This window comes from Panthera leo, chromosome A3 (assembly GCF_018350215.1).
Source record: "Panthera leo isolate Ple1 chromosome A3, P.leo_Ple1_pat1.1, whole genome shotgun sequence".
NCBI lineage: Eukaryota > Metazoa > Chordata > Mammalia > Carnivora > Felidae > Panthera > Panthera leo.
Genome location: NC_056681.1, coordinates 109,973,149 through 109,990,566, shown reverse-complemented (window position 1 = coordinate 109,990,566; position 17,418 = coordinate 109,973,149). Strand labels below are relative to the sequence as shown.

Sequence of the window (17,418 nt, the reverse complement as noted above, 5' to 3'; positions counted from 1 at the left end):
AGTACTGATTGTATCCCTTCTGTGAATCAGACAAGGTAACTTTTAGGACAGGCTTTAACAAATAGCCTACATTTAAAAAAAGGAAACAAAATTAATTTAAGTGTATCTCAAGTCAAAAGAAGAGACACCGGAGTAAGACAGAACAATTTAAAAAAACAAAGCAAAAAAACTATGCCAATGATCAACTGGTACCACTCTAAATCTCAAGGACTCAATATTCAGCTGTGGAAATGTGTACACTGAATTCAATTATAAAATCAGCGGCACGTTCAGAACTTACTTTGTAAATTTTTTTTCATACATTGTCAAATATACAAGCACTGTGGTTGGGGCGCCTGGGTGGCTCAGTGGTTAAGCATCAGACTCTTGATTTCGACTCAGGTCGTGATCAAACGGTTCGTGAGTTCAAGCCCCACATCGACCTCTGCGCTGACAGTGCAGAGCCTGCTTGGGATTCTCTCTCTCTTTGTCCCTCCCCTGCTCATGCTCGCTCTCTCTTTCTCTCTCTCTCAAAATAAACAAACAAACAAACAAAAAGCAGTGTGGTAAAATAGGAATAATATGAATTTTGGATTCTATACATATGGGGCACCTGGCTGTCTCAGCGGAAAAAACATGCAACTCTTGATCTTGAGGTCATGAGTTCAAGCCCCATGCTGGGTATAGAGATTACATACATTAAATAAATAAACTTAAAAAATATATATGTGAATTTTCGAGTCAACAGACCAGGGCTCAGATCCATATTCCCATCACTTAATAGTTGTGTGACCTTGTACAAGTTTCTCCACTTCTCGGGGTTCAAATTTCACTTAGGTAAAATTAGAGCAATGTCATCTTTAAGAGTAACTATTTTATGAGTAACTATTTGAAGCTAATATACACAAAGCACCTAAGCCCAAGGCATGTATTTCAGCAAATGATATAAACAATAATTGAGATCTTCAGATATTTGATCTTGAAATTTAATCTGAAATTATGTCAAAACATTCTCATTTGAAACATGGTAACTTTTGAACAACTTTTCTTACTATCCCTTATACCTACTAATGTGTCATTTACATCTATATTCCTTAATATCTGATTGTTTACAAAGTGCTATTTTTGTAGGGATGAAAAGACAGGAAAAGAAAAAAGAAGAAATAACACAAAAAGATAATAAAAGTTTTAGCTGTTAAAAGATGGTCTGGCTGCAGAAAACTCCCATGGGTGAGAGAGTCCAAAAACAATCTTGCACCTGCAGCTGAGGGATGAGGTTGAGGAGATTAGGAATTCTCTGTATTTGAGAAGTCTCTGAACTCCATCATCCCTTCTCTTTCTCTCAGGATTTCAAGGGCATGATGTACTTTAAAAAGCACATCTCAAAGTTCCCATTAACATCGGGGAAACCCAACAAGACACAGTTATGTCAGTGCATTACTCCATGAATTCTGGTCCTTCCAGTAAGTGGAGAACAAAGGAGAAAATGGGACGACGAGGAGGAAGAAAGGGGAAGAGGGAAAAGGAAGGAAGGTGTTGGAAAATAATCTAAATGACACTAAATGTTTGGTGCCAAAAATGAGGAGGTCAGAAAAAATAACTAATATGCAAATAATTAGAAATTAACTTGCCATCATAAGTATTATTGCTACAAAAAAACTAGGTATCAACTTCTTTTTAATCACTTAAACTTCCTTTAAAATTAGCTTACCAGAATCATAGCTTGGAGGCTTCATATCTCCCTGATTCAATTCTGTCCCATATTTCAACTTGTGGTATTTGGCTCTAACAAAGAAATAAGAAAATACAAACCATCTTAAAATATATTTAAATTAACTTTAGGATATGTAATAGGAATAGTCATCATAGCCTTCCATGGTGTCAAAGTAGTAATAAAAAGTGCTTGTCATTATTATTATTTTATTGTTGTCATACCATCAAGTGCCATCATCATAACAAATAGAATAACACTGAGAACCACAAATCTTTGTATAATTACAAATGAACGATATAACATTCTAATTTCTATAGTATTCAAATTTTCTTGATGATCGCCAAAGTACAATTCTACTATAAAAGCAGTAGATAAGTTTGGATTGTGAAATAAGCCTATAGAAGACTAACCTTTCTCAAAATTTACATATTTAAAAAGAAAAGTCATCTAGTGGTATGTATATACAATGGAATATTATGTGGCCATAAAAAAGGATGGGATATTGCCATTTGCAACAACATGGATGGACCCTAGAGGGTATTATGCTAAGTGAAATAAATCAGACTGAGAAAGACAAATATGGTTTCACTCATATGTGAAATTTAAAAAACAAATGAGTAAACAACAAAAAGCAGACTCAGACCTATAAATACAGAGAACAAATTGAGGATTATCAGAGGAAAGGGGGCTGGAGGCATGGGCAAAATGAGTGAAGGGGAGTAGGAGATACAGGCTTCCAGTTATGGAATGAATAAGTCACAGGAATAAAAGGCACACCACAGGGAATATAGTCAATGATATTGTAACACCATTGTATGGTGACACATGGTAGCTACAAATGTAGTGAACATAGCATAACATATAGAGATGGTGAATTACTATATTGTACACCTGAAACTAATGTACCATTGTGTATCAACTATACCCAAAAAGTGTTTTAAATCATCTGTAATACCCCTTGCCTTGTCAGGCAATTATGATTTGCCAAGAAGGCATTATAGTAAACAATCCAAAGGAGGGAGGGGGAACCAGCCCAAATCACTCATGTTGAATAAGCTATTTCAGTAGGAATGAATAAATTTTTTTTTAATAGTCAAGATATCCTTTGCCTTTTCAGGAAGCAATCAGGAAGAATTATAAACAGAAATTCTTATCTATTTCCCTTTAAAAGCTAGCTAAATGTAATTATTTATGGCTAACCTGATTTCACTATTAGGTTAGCGAAATCAGTTAGTGAAATCTCAGATGATTAAATCTGAGATCAGAAAAATAATGCAGATAAGGTAAAAATTGTAAAGGTCAACAAAAATGTCCATACTTACTTCGTGTACTTCTATGTTTTGATTGGTTTGCTTCCCCAAAATATTGAGGCCATTTGTAATATTCAATGTAAAAAGGTTACACAATAATTTGAAAAACCAAAGTAATGAAGAAGGAATGAAGGGATAATATAGCCAAATTGAAAGTTAACTTTTTTATAAAACTAATTGAGTACTTAACATAAAGAAGTTTCAATATTTCAATATTTAAATGTAAAGTTTCAATATTTAATATTTAAAGTTTCAATATTTCAGTATCATTTCAAAAATGATATAAAGGAAAATTATTTGCTCAAATGTGCAAAGTACTGGATTCATATTCATTTGCAGTTACAACAGAAAAATCAAAGTTTATATAGAGGGGAATCTTAAGAAAACATGAAAATTACAACAGCTGATGTTCTATATAAGGTAGGTGGTGGGTATATGAATAGATTTTATAATAGTCTTTATATGTTTTACATATGTATAAAATGTTTTGTGATAATATATACCCATTAGAAATAAAAAAAGGATATTTGCTTTATATATGTATATTATATATATTTAATATGCATAGAAGAGTTCTGGAAGGATACATAATACATAAGCCATTAGTTACTAAGATTTCCTTTTGGAAAGGAAATCAATGAACTGATACATAAAGGAGACCAAATTGTATTATTTGCTTAATTAACAACATGCATATATTTCTTTTTTTTAATTTTAGTAAATATTTTTGTTCCAAATTAACTAGAGTATGTTTTTCTCTATTCCTAATGCTTCTGTGAGTCACAAAGATTTCATCACCAGATTAAACATTTCCTAGTCTATTTCAATGTATTTGTAATAATGTTGATTATTAGACAGTGATATTTAAAGCCACTTTACTTACAGTTACCAGAAAGTAAATAAGGTTCTTAATGTAACTGTCGAGTTTCAGATTTTTCATCTACAATGAAACAAAATAACAATACCTCCTAGAAGCCAAATAGCAATTGAAAGTATCTGGTCTGAGGGCAGAATAAAAGCATCAACAAAATATTACGGAGTACATTTATATACATATATAGAAAAACATTTCAAACACAAAATACTACACTATAGTGCATTCTAGTGGTCTTAGGAAAAACTGCAACAGTTTATGTAAAAAAGGGAATAGAAAATATTCTTTACAATATACGTAACAAAAACAACATATTATAAACTGACATTTCATAAAAAATTAGACAAAATAAATAAAGAACTGTTGTATTTACCACAGGCTGCGTTCCCTTAAAGCAGGGTCTCTCTACTGAACTGTTAAAGTCACTGAAAAATAATTTACTCCCAGAACTCTTCTCAACTTAGTAACATTCCTTTTGAAGCCAATATGCTAAATTCACTCATATTGTTTCCTACAGTTTTAATACTTGATCTGTGTTACCTACCAATCCTCTTGTTCCCTAATCTTTTTGTCTAAATCAGATTGTAAATAAATAGCAGATCTCCTATCTAAGAACTCTATGTACGATATGTGGCTAGGCCTTCCAACTGGCCTTTATTGGGTTAAAAAAGCATAAAAATTGTATAATAATTAAAGAAGTCCCATTATACTTTTGTTTCAAAGTCTATTATAATGTGCTAGGAATATGACATAGCATCCAAATCACATTTTAAATGTTCATGCTCAGAATAACTTGATTAAATCAACGGACAGGTTCTGAATTCTCGTGACAGGTCCGGTGCTGTGCTGGCTGATGGGAAAGACCTGCAGTTTACAGTCAGTTTAGGGCGGAGTAAGGAGATGCCTAAGAGACAGAGATTAAAATAACTACAGCACATTGTGTTAAGAGTTAGGAGTCATATCAGGGGCCCCTGGGTGGCTCAGCAGTTAATCGTCTGACTTCGGCTCACGTCATGATCTCATTCTTAGTGAGTTCAAGCCCCGCATGGGGCTCTGTGCTGACAGCTCAGAGCCTGGGGCCTGCTTCAGATTCTGAGTCTCCCTCTCTCTCTTGCCCCTCCCCCACTTGCGCTCTCTCTCTCTCTCTCTCTCTCAAAACTAAATAAACATTTTTAAAAAAAGAGTTATGCGTTACATCAAATGTTATAGGAATTCAGAAAAGGGATTATCTAATTCTGTCAAAGGTGGTGTCAAGGAGAGCTACCAAAAAGAAGGTAACATACGAGATTTTAGCTAAACCTTAAAAAACCAGTGGTTTTTAGTCAGACAAATAAATTGATGAAGAGTATTTCTGTCAGAAGAAAAAGTGGGGGAAAAATACACAATGGGTCAAAAAAAATCTGTGTGTGTGTGTGTGTGTGTGTGTGTGTGTGTGTGTGTACAGGACTAGAAAGGGGCCTGGCTGTAAAAGGTTCTACTAAGAACTTGGGAAGGAAAAAACAAAATTCAATCTGGAACTTGAAGTCCCAAATAAAAAAAATAAAAAAATAAAAAAAAAAAAGAACTTGGAAATTAGCTAGATATTTTAAAGCAGGGATAGAACAATCTGTATTTCAAAAAGTGAATCCTGTGAACGTGGAAGATGAATTAGAATATGGAATTATTACAGGCAAAGAGGACATATGGGTTTTTACAGTAGTGCAGATGTAAGAGAGAAACAGGGAAAAATGGAATGTTTCAGAATTGTATTTTATATAGTATTTAAGGTTTTTCAGTATAGAAGTTCCTGAGTAAATCTTGAATTACCCACTGTGTACTCTTGAAAAATTAGATATACATTTGCTCATTTTGCATATTCTATTATACTTTAGGGAATGCCTTAAATAAATTCATTGCTAGGTGAGTAATCTTTCTCTAATGTTAAAGATTCAGTTTCACTTAATTTTGGATCTTTTTAAATGGGACTACTTAGAAAATCAATAACACAGCAATTCTAAATTATGATCCTTACACTTAGGTGTGTCAGGTTAAATGACAAGACGTCTAGAATTTGCTGTTCTAAAATAGATCAGGATGAAGCAAGACTGACAGGAACATTAACTGCTAAGGCTTGGAGGTGTATATAGAAGATATTACTCTCTTTACATTTATGTTTCAAATTTTCCTCAAAAAAAAACTTCTTAAAAATTCTTTGCTTAAAGCATTAGAAAAATAATTTCAGAATCAAAAGAACTGAAATGTTCTACAACTCCAAAATCTGTAAAACTTCCTGGCGTTAGGGCATTAGAAAAATAATTTCAGAGTTAAAGAACTGAAATGTTTAAGACTCTAATCCACAAAGAAATGCTTTGTTACTCCTTAATTTATTACACTTAAATAGTGCCATAGTATCAGGAATAATCTCAAATCATTCCATAAATCTCAGAAGATACAAAATCTTTTCCAGGAGAACTCCATTAGTTGAAAGAAAACAAAATGTCTTCCCTAGACCCAGCCAGTTCTTTATCTCTTCTGTTCTTCAAAGTCAAACTACTTGAAAAAATAAGCGACTATATCTGTCTCCACTTTATCTGACCTTCTCACCCCTCAAACCCCTGTGATCTGGTTTGTGTTCCTGCTACCTCCCTGAAGCTCTTCTGGCAAGGCCATTTACAAGCTCTGATCTGGCAAATCTGGATGACTACTTTCAGGTTACAGCTTACTTAGAGTCGGTGTGGCATCTACAATTGTCAAACTCCCACTTTCTTTAGCTTGCTTGCAATATACTGCTCTCTCCTTCCTTCTCCGACTGTTCCTTTGCTGGTTCTTCTTCCTCTCCCTCTTCCTCAAATTTTTCCATTTCCTGTGGCTCTGGCTGATTCTTCTCTTCCCACAACACTTGTTTCAACTACTTGTTGAACTTGTTCAACTGCTTGTTTCAACTACTCCTACAACTTTATCCACAGTATTAATGAGCCCCAAGTATACATCTCTAGTCATGAGCCTTACTCTCATATCTGCTTTTCAACCCTTCTTTTTTCTTTTTTTTTTAATGTTTATTTATTTTTGAGAGAGAAAGAAAGAGACAGAGCACAAGCAGGGGAGGGGCAGGGGAGGGAGGTACAGAATCCAAAGCAGGCTCCAGGCTCTGAGCTGTCAGCACAGAGCCTGATGCGGGGCTCAAACCCACAAACTGTGAGATCACGACCTGAGCCGAAGTCAGATGCTCAACCGACTGAGCCACCCAGGCGCCCCTCAACCCTCATTTCTTAATCTTTAATTCATTTGATAATTTAACAAAACTTTCACTCAAGCCAGGAACCTGGGAATCATTCTTGAATTATCTTTCTTCCTCATCCCCTATATCCAGTCATCTCCATTTTTTATGGATTCTACTTAAAATGTTTCATAGCTGATGCCTCTTCTATTCTAGCAGCTACTATGTTATAATCTCTCATCCTAGACTATTAGAATCTTCCTGGTTCTACTAACAGATCTTTCCAGTCCATCCCCATACTGAGGTCAGGGTGATCTTTCTAAAATCTACTTCACACTAGTCCATGCTCCTTTCAACTGCACAACTAAATGCAATATGCATTCCTAGACCAGGAAAAAAAATACTATAAAAATCATTACTGGGGTATTTGGTGGAAAAAAATGCTATAAAGATCATCACCAGAACATATGAATATGGGCTATATTAAACAATAGAACTCTATCAACACTAAGTTTCCTTAATTTTGATAATGAGTTGTAATTATATAAGGGAATGTCCCTGTCCCTGTTTGCAGAAGATATATACGGAGGAAGAGGCATAAGGGGTATAATGTCTTCATCTAAGTAGCAAATGATCCAGGAAAAAAGCAGTATGTCTACACAATGAGCATACCAGTAAATATAGCAAAATGTCAACTGGTGAATCTGGGTAAAGGGCATGTAGTTCTTGAACTTCTATAAGCTTGAGAAATTTTATAATAAAAGGTTCTGAAAAACCTTCAAAGTTTCCTATTATATGTAAGATAAAATTTTGAACTCCTTAGCCTCTCCATGATCTGGTTCTTGCCCACATCTATCATTATCACTTATCAAATCACAACTAACATCTTACCCTCCTCCATACACCGTGACTGTAAATTTCTGAACGCACCAAACTGCTTTGTTCCCTGCCAAACATACACTCTCTACTTCCTGAACCTTGCTTATCTGGCAAACACCTGATTTTTTATGATGCTGTTCAAGTCTCACCTCCTCTTGTTACATCCTCACTTCTACTTACTTCTACCTTCCAGATCCAAATAACCACTCCCTTCTTTGTGACCCCACTGTACCCTGTACAGACATCTTCCATAGCACTCATGATACTGCACTGCATTTTTGTGGTTTACAAGTCTGTTTCCCGCTACTCTGAGCCCTTAAGGACAAGGACAATGACCTTGTTTATACTCAGCTCCAGCACAGTGCTTAAGTTGGATGGATACAGCAATGACTATATTTAATGAGGAGGGCCTCTCTCTGCCTCTCTCTCTCTCTCTCTCTCTCTCTCTCATTCACACACACACACACACACACACACACGCCGCGCGCATGCAATATCCTTGGTTACTTGAGTACCTGTATATTTTAATTCTACTGTATGATGATAGATGGTAAAGAGTACAGACTTCAGAATCAGACAGACCTGCAGGATCTGAACCACAGCGGTACTACAACTTTGCAACTCTACTTACTCAAGTTACTTAGTTTTTAAACCTCAGGGCCTGGTGCACAGTACTTAATAAAGTCGCCATTAATGTTATTATTCTTTCTCTTTGATGACACCTGTAATTTAAATTGCTTAAAATCTCAAATATTCCCAAATTGCACACTTTTAAAAGTAGTTCCTCACCCACACCATCTCTCCAATACAGCTTTCAATCAAACTCTCAAGGAATAAAAAAGAATCATCTCTTTTTTACCAAGAGGTCAACGTGTTTTCAATTTCTTGTGCCATTTAAAGATCTCACGTAAAGGTGAAAATGAGTTCTAATAAAGTTTAATCTATTTCTTGATATCCATAAATATTATCTGTTAAATGCTTTTTTATGACAGTTTTGCAAACAGCCCATTCATCAACTTAAAAAAAAGTGAGAAAAGCATGTGATCAAAACAAGCAAAATAGAGAATTTCAGTATCGCCTATCAAGTACTCAATTACCTAAAACAAAAAAACTGTCTCATGTTGCTGACAAAAAATTCCAAAGACCACCTGTTAAAACATATACACTTTTAATTCATACAAAAATTTCCTAAACTCTCATCTATGACCTATTGTCCTTTCCCTGTGAACCGAGGTTAGACACTAGCAACACAGAAAGAGAAGATTCACTTCTGGAGAGATATGAATAGCTCATAGCAAAGGAACAAAATACCAAAAAAGTCTAGAAAAAGTTCTCAATCCAGTCTGCTTTTTCCCCAAAGAAAATACACCAAACTGAATACCAGATAATGAGGAAAAGGCACTAGAGAAATTTCCTTTACAACTCAAAAACGAGTTCAATCCCATAAAGAAATGGATTATGACAGCTCAGGAAGCACATAAATTTCCTTAGAAAGGACAGGGCAGGGGGAAAATGTTGCTAAACTTTTAAAAAAATCATACAAATCGGTTTATTGTTCATGACCATTAAACAGTCACGATAACATTCAATATTACAACCATTTGTAAATGTGCATTACAGGTACTATTTTTGTAATTCAAAAGTATAAAGTATTAACATTTGGATTTGTTTTAGGAATAACAAAAATTAGTCCAGTCTTTAAAGAGAACACAGCCTTCCATCCCACTGAATTACCTTTCCTGTTTAAGAGCATACTCCAGCATTTTGATCCTCCTCACAAGATCTTTCTTCAAATTTTCTTGACCTTTTCTTTCCCCCTGAAGGAAGGCAATCTGGGCCTGAGTAGAGAAAAAAAGAAGAAGAAGACAAAACTCAGTTTGGACCAAACAAAAAAAGTTTTTAACTCAGCTGAAGAAAGAACCCTTGGAAGATAGGGCACTTAGATGCAAATATGCTTCCTTTACATATATGTCACAAAATATGTAAGCATATAGAAAGGCACTGATTGCAAGGGGGAAAAAACTTTTTTTTTAATACACATTTTACTTCAGACTAGGGATGTTAAAACAGGTAATGTATATCCTCTAAGAGTCTATAATCTAAAACAATCAATATAAATGCAGACATATGCAAAGAATACAGTATAGTTTGCTCAAATGTTGTGGCATTAAGGGGATTTCTCTTTTATAAAAAATGAAGATGGGGAAAGGGGGAAAATAAAATGAGTTCTTATAATATCATCGCAAAGTAACAGTTCTCAGAGCTTCACTACATATTTAAATCTTATGATGGATTTGAGATTGTCTTGAAAGACTTTATTCTGGACCTCCCCTACAAATGAAAAGTAGCTGCCTTTTCTCAATCCCTACCTTTCACCCCACCTCCTTTTAGGAGATTTAACATGCAGGGAAAAAAGTGAAAGTTCAAAAAAGGAAAATCAGAGACAATGGCCCTCCAGAGGTTCCTAGCCCCTCCAAGGAATAAAGACAAAAAAACAAAAACAAAAACAAACCCTACGGTTTAATATGTAAACAAACTGTAAAACTCATGTCTTCAGAAACACAGCTTGGGCAAAGTGGCTCTCCAGAATATCTAAAAAGACATGTAGAATTGAAATAGTAACTTCCACTTAAGGAACTGAAACTGTGTTGCAAACACTAACTAGTTAAAGTAATACATAGGGCATTTAAGGGGCCTCAAAGATTGCTATATCAATTTCACTGTTCTCATGTTTTCCCCTCCCATTTCTATTACATTAACCCAGATGACAATGTTATTTATATTTCCACAGTGCTTTAACAAGCAATAACTTGTATTTAATGATGACCTTACCACATCCCTAAGAAATTGTGGATTGTCCAACCAAGGTTTAGTGAGTGAGCCACTAAACTTACTTCTACTCCATTTGAATAACATTCCTTTCTGTTTTTTCAATGCCATAATGAACATAAAGTCCAATTCACCAAGCATCTTATAACTTTAAAAATGAAGGTAGTGCTGTTTTTGCTCTCGTTTCAGTAAGCTCTTAAAAGTTACAGAACCTAAATGTCCATCAACTGATGAATGGATAAAGAAGATGTGGTTTATATATACCACAGAATACTACTTGGCAATGAGAAAGAATGAAATCCTGCCATTTGCAGTAACGTGGATGGAACTGGAGAGTATTATGCTAAGTGAAATAAGTCAGTCAGAGAAAGACACCATATGTTTTCACTCATATGTAGTACTTGAGAAACTTAACAGAAGACCATGTGGGAAGGGAAGTGGGGGGGGGGGGAGGCGAGGAGTGACAGAGAGGGAGGGAAGCAAACCATAAGAGACTTAAATACAGAGAGCAAACTGAGGGTTGATGGGGGTGGGGAAGAGGAGAAAGTGGGTGATGGGCATTGAGGAGGGCACTTGTTAGGATGAGCACTGGGTGTTGCATGAAAGCCAATTTAACAATAAATTATATTTTTTAAAAAGTTACACTGCAATTAAAAGGATTATTTCCATCTTATTGAATTAAAAATCGTCCAAAAACAATTGTATACACAAGGAAAAGGCATCAAATATCTACACTACCTACACTTAATGATCATAAAACCTTTTGAAATTATGTACTCTACAAGGCAATCATTATTTTATGTAAGCATAATAATAATTTCATTTAAAGCTGACAAAAATGGAAGTCCTGACAAAAGGATATGATAGTCCAACTGGTTTGACCAAACAGTGCTTTGGCATAGAATTCTTTATACTCTTCAAAATGGCTTTAATAAAAATAATAATCTAATCAGCATACTTATGTAATCAAAGTAATAATAACATCAACGATCAATGTCTTCCACTATATATCCTTCGAGTTTTATATTTCTGTCTCCATCGTGGTCCCTGGATGCTTCTCAAACTTCAGTCCATAATACTGGAAAAGTCTTTACTGTGACTCATTTCTGAACCCACCAACCACTCCTTGCGTTCCCAGTACACTTGCTTCTCCATCTTCCTGTCAATTCACATATTGGATTAAATATTTAACAAAAATAAAAGACCCAGAACTGTTAAAGAGAAAGATTGCAGAGAAGATAGAGTTACCTGGAAAGAAAAACAAAAAAGATTAACAGGAATATCTGTGTTATTTCTTGGTGATCACAGAACACCTCTGTGGTATTTCTGCCGAAGATGCATAACCCGAAATGCATCATAAGGAAACAGGCAAACTCAACTTGAGGGACATTTTACATTAGGTTTCTTGTAATGTTCAAAAGTGTCAGGTCATAAAAGTCAAGGAAAGACTGTTTTAGATTGAAGGAGACTAAAAAGGCATGAAAACCAAGTATAATGTATGATTCTAAACTGGATTTGGGTACAAAAGGACATTATTAGGACAAGTGATGAAACATGACTGGGGTCTGAGGATTAGATGGTAGTAATATATCCAGTGTTAACTTCCTGATTTTGATGGTTATATGTTGTTACATAAGATAGTACTTATTTATAGGAAATAAACACTTTTAAAGTATTTGGTGGGAAACAACAGGCTATCAGATTAGCTGACAACTTGTCGTCAAATGGTTTCTGTGGGGGCGTCTGGGTGGCTCAGTCGGTTAAGTGTCCGACTTCAGCTCAGGTCATGATCTCACAGTTTGTGAGTTCGAGCCCCACATCGGGCTCTGTGCTGACAACTCAGAGCCTGTGGCCTGCTTTGGATTCTATGTCTCCCTCTCACTCTGCCCCTCTCTCCCGCTCACGCTCTTACTGTCTCTCAAAAATAAATAAATGTTAAAAAAAATTTTTTTTTTAAATTCTGTGTATTACCCTTGCGACAGTTCTGTCAATACAAGATCTAAATTTTCTTCTTAATTTTGAAACACTGTACCAACTTCCTTAATATGATAAGATACAAGTTCAATTCAAAGTTAGCATCATGCATAATGGAAAAACCCAAGAGGTACTGACAATCAGGAACAAAACAAGGATGTCCATTTTTCATCACAAATATTTAACCATATTCTGGAGGTGGTGGCCAATGCCATTAGTCAAGAAAGAAATGTTTAAAAACAGAAAAGAGGAAATAAAATCATCATTATTTGCAAACGATACAAGTGGATACATGGAAAATCCAAGGAAAATCCAAGGAAACTGACTACAAACGTATTTAAGAAAATAGAGGAATTTTAGTAAATTGGCTACGTATTAAAATAAATTAAAACCCACAAGGGGCACCTGGGTGGCTCGGTCGGTAAAGCATCCAACTCTTGCAGGTCATGATCTCACTGGTTCATGAGTTCGAGCCCTGCATTGATTGAACTCTGCACTCAGAGTACAGAACCTGCTTGGGATTCTGTCTCTCCCTCTCTCTAGCCCTCCCCTGCTTGTGCATGCATGCACATGCTCTCTGTCTCTCTCTCAAAATAAATAAATAAACTTTAAAAAAGTTTAAAAAAATTAAAACGAATGAGCTTCTATAAAAAGTTAACATAATTATAGAAAGCAATCCTGTTTATAATAACAAAAAAAAGCTGATTAGAATAAATCTTTCAATAAAAAAATAAAAGCCATGCAAAGAATACAGCACACAATGATTCTAAAGTATAAGTGGAAAACTAAATAAGCAAAATAAACAAATTATTTAAAATTCCTGAAATATTTTAAAACATATTTCTATAGTCACTTAAATGGTGGTACTGATGCATGAACAGAGAGCTATGGTATGGGCAATCAAAAAAAAAAAAAAAACAACCTAATATATAGAGGAATTTGGTATAAGCTAAAGGGGACACTGCAGATCACTGGGGGAAACATGGATTATTCAATAAATGTTGATGGGCAGCTATCTGGAAAATATTTCTCACATCAAAACAAATATTAAAAATTTTTCAAAGAACCCCGAAGTATTTGAAAAAAAGGTAGGGTTTGCTTTTGTTTTAATAATCTCAGGGTTAGGAATGCCTTTCTGAGGATAAGACAAAACCCAAAGCCATAAAAGACTAATAAATTTTATCTCAAAAAATATTTACACATATAGCAATTAAAAAGTTACTGAAAAACTATTATGAGAAATAAGATAATTCTTTTTTTGACAAATGTCAAAACAAAATAGAAAATGTAGTCATATCACAAATCACGAGAGTTTGCTTTTCTTAATATAGTAAGAGCACCTAGCAATAAGATAAAAATCAAGGACTCCAAGGACTCAACAGAAAAACATACAAAGGACATGTTGATAGAAAGGAAATACAAAAAGCTCAAACTTATTAAAAAGATGTTTAACGTCACATGTAAGAGAATACCAACTGAAATTATAATCAGATTTCCCCTTTTCTATCAGACTAACTTCAATAATGTAATAAAACAATATGTCAGGGGAAAAAGGCATTTGTCAGTTTCACTACAGTGGACAATTTGGTAACATCCATCCACTCTGCAAATGCACACACTCTTTACTCAGCAATTCTAATTCTAGATCATTACCCTTCAAATATATTTGCACATGTGTGAAATGATATATTGAAAAATTACACCCAAAAATGTATGCATAATCCAAATGTCCATCTATAGGGAACTGGTTACATTAATTATGAATAAAACTAATAGAAAATCAGGTCCTCAACTAATATCTTTAAAAAAAAAAAAAAGAGGAAGAAAAAGCTGATGTCTTAAATTTTTTTCCCTCTGGAAAACTCTACTCAGAAAGTTAGAAACAAAGATCTGAAAACACATGTTCTGACAGACTAATTTTCTCTATAAAAATCACCTGAGTCTAAAACATAACTGGCATAAATTCTACCCTTTCAAAATAAAAGGTAAATCCCAGGTAAAGGTTTTTCTAATATGGTAAGATACTATTGTTTGAATTGGATTATTTAACTGAAAAAGGCAGGAGGAAGACGGAGACTGAAGGGAAGAAAAGACTGAAAGAAAGAATGGAAGGGAAGGAAGAAAGGAAAAAACAAAGAAAATAGGAAAAAAAGTGGGCTACATCTATACAAAGGAAAGCTACCCATTTGTTACAAAGAAGACAGTTCTTATTATATTGATATAGAATGAATTCCAAGATAGATTAAATGAAAATAAAAGCAAAACACAGAACAACGTATGTAGTTTGCAACCATTTGGTTTAAAAAAAAAAAAAAAAGGTAAATATACTATTATGCTTCTCTGTATAAGTAATAACCCTGGAATGATTCACAAATATGTATCCATTCTGAATGTCCTCAAAGAAAACAACCAGGTGGCTGAGAGAAAGAAGAATAGAGTTAAAACTACCTTTAAATGTACATGTCCCTCCTTATGCCTTCTGAATGCTGTCCTATAGGCATGTTACTATACTATATAAGTCCCTTAACTGAAAAACTTAAAAACGATTACAGCCAAATTAAGTCACTAGATCTGGCTCCACAAGCCACCAGTTTGTAGACTTGGTCTTGGATGTTTCAATCCAAATACATTATTTTTATAAAAGAGAGAGAAAAAAAAAAAAAAAAAGAAGCACCAAGAGATTGAGTTTATGCCCCTAAAGAGCACAGCATTCTCACAAATGAACTAAGATGACAGTCCAAGACCATAAATGAATCACCACCTGGAAAACTCAAGGCACACATGCAACATAGTGGGAGTATTACAACAAGGATATGACAGACAATACATTGTCCAAAGGGCCCCTTAAAAGTTCTCCCTGCACACCACTATAGCAGAATTCCTTCTAAACTAAGAGAGACAGATTTCTAGGGAGCAAATATATTCCGATACTGTCCAGTAATATGGAAGTGATGCATTCAGTAATTGAATTTTTCATTGCATAGGCTCACTTCCCTCTGAACTACGTAAGCTACAACTTGCCTACTTTCTAAAACTCTCACTTCTGCCTTCACTAATGTCACCTCAACATTCTTGGAGTGAACTCTTCTGAACTTTCCAGAGTTCCAGGAACAAAAGATTATGACATGCAATTGAAATCTTAAGAAAAAAAGTAGAAAAATGAAGTAAATTCAATATGATCAAGTAGATAAAGTATGAAAATAGCTTTCAAGTATTACAGATAGAATATTTTTTAAATTGTAAATCATCATACATCCATTTATGTGTACAGGGAAACCTAACGGTAATGGCACATATTTTTGAAAAGAAAACTTTGGAATTACCTTCAAGGAAAATAAAAGTTAGAATGCATACAAGCCTTATTAAGATTTTACATTATTTACCTAAAATTAGGTCTTCATTTCCTAACCATTAGAAATAAAAAAACATAAAAACAGCAATAACTGAATATTTTACAACCTAAGTCTACATGGTAAACAAAAATTAATTTCTGTATTACTTTCCAATTCCAATTTGTCAAGAGGACATATATAAGGAATATAAACCTGCTATATCTAAGGTTTATCTGCACACACAGGAATATCTAAAAACAAATTATTTTAAATGTACCATTTAATTTATTGAAACCATTTAAACTATCTTGTACTCTAAATCTTAAAAGGTTTCAAATTCAAAACTGAAATCACTGTAAAGCATTTTCAAAAAAGAAAAATACGCAAAATATTAGCTTGGGTTGGACACTTTTCAGTTGTTTCTTGCTCATCTGCAATGGGCAGAGCACTCACTTTTGCAAAAATCTGAAGTATGAGAAAACTTGACCAATTTAAGCTTCTCATTTTCCATTTGAGCATAAACTCACAAATAACAAGAGAAATCCTTGAAAAATAAAAGTGAATAATACACTTTACTTAAGCTAAGTAATAGCATACAATGAAGTTTCAATAATTTGCTTTATATCCTAACACCTTTATAAACTACACTTGTTCCCTCTGAAAAACTTTGGATTACATTGCTCTCTTAAATTCTGGCTGCAAGCTGGTTTTCTTTGGCACACAACTGTTGCCTCTAGCAGCCCTCTCTCCTAAAGACAGTGTGACCACTCAGAGACATCATCAGACTGTACTGTAAAGGAATCAAAGAGAGGACTTGCTATAACACACATTGCTCGGGCCAGGCTCCACCCTCGGTCTGGAATGGGCCTGAGAATTTGCATTTCTAGCAAGTACCCAGGTGATGCTAATGCTGCTATTCTGGGACAACACTTGGAGAACCACTGACCTACACCATCTGTGACATAGTTAGAAAGCCAAAAATAAAGCAAATAGGCCGTTAAAGAGCAGGAAACAGAGCTGTCCCAGAACCCCAGCTCTCTGTGCCACAGAAGTACAAAGTGTTATATAGGCCCTCAAGCTGACAGACAAAGACACATTAGCTGTTTTCTCTGCCAAATTTCTTGTTTATGACTGTATTTTTAGTAGTCTCGTGATAAAAAAAAAATAAAATTGATCATTTTTCATTCAGTTAAAATCACATCTTTAGAGAATACCTATTACCCACCACAGTCCAAATTATTGTAAAGATAAAAGGAAAAACAAATAAAACCAGGTTCCTACTCACAGTGCGCTTCCAATCTAGTGATGGTGCAAGACCAGAACACGTATGT

General features: G+C 34.6%; 1 protein-coding gene across 6 annotated transcripts in view; it reads right to left on the bottom strand.

Moving 5' to 3' along the window:
• Nucleotides 1-17,418, bottom strand: part of STRN (striatin) — a 90,737-nt gene that overhangs the window by 50,221 nt on the left and 23,098 nt on the right. For 4 of the 6 annotated variants that reach the window (XM_042933254.1, XM_042933255.1, XM_042933256.1 and 1 more), the window contains exons 2-3: nt 9,687-9,790; nt 1,691-1,764 (exon numbers count right to left, since the gene is read on the bottom strand). In XM_042933254.1, coding sequence (XP_042789188.1) covers nt 1,691-1,764; nt 9,687-9,790 — 178 coding nt within the window. Of the gene's footprint in view, nt 1-1,690; nt 1,765-3,886; nt 3,938-9,686; nt 9,791-17,418 lie in introns of those variants that run through there. The other 2 variants (XM_042933258.1, XM_042933259.1) reach the window with 2 other exon arrangements.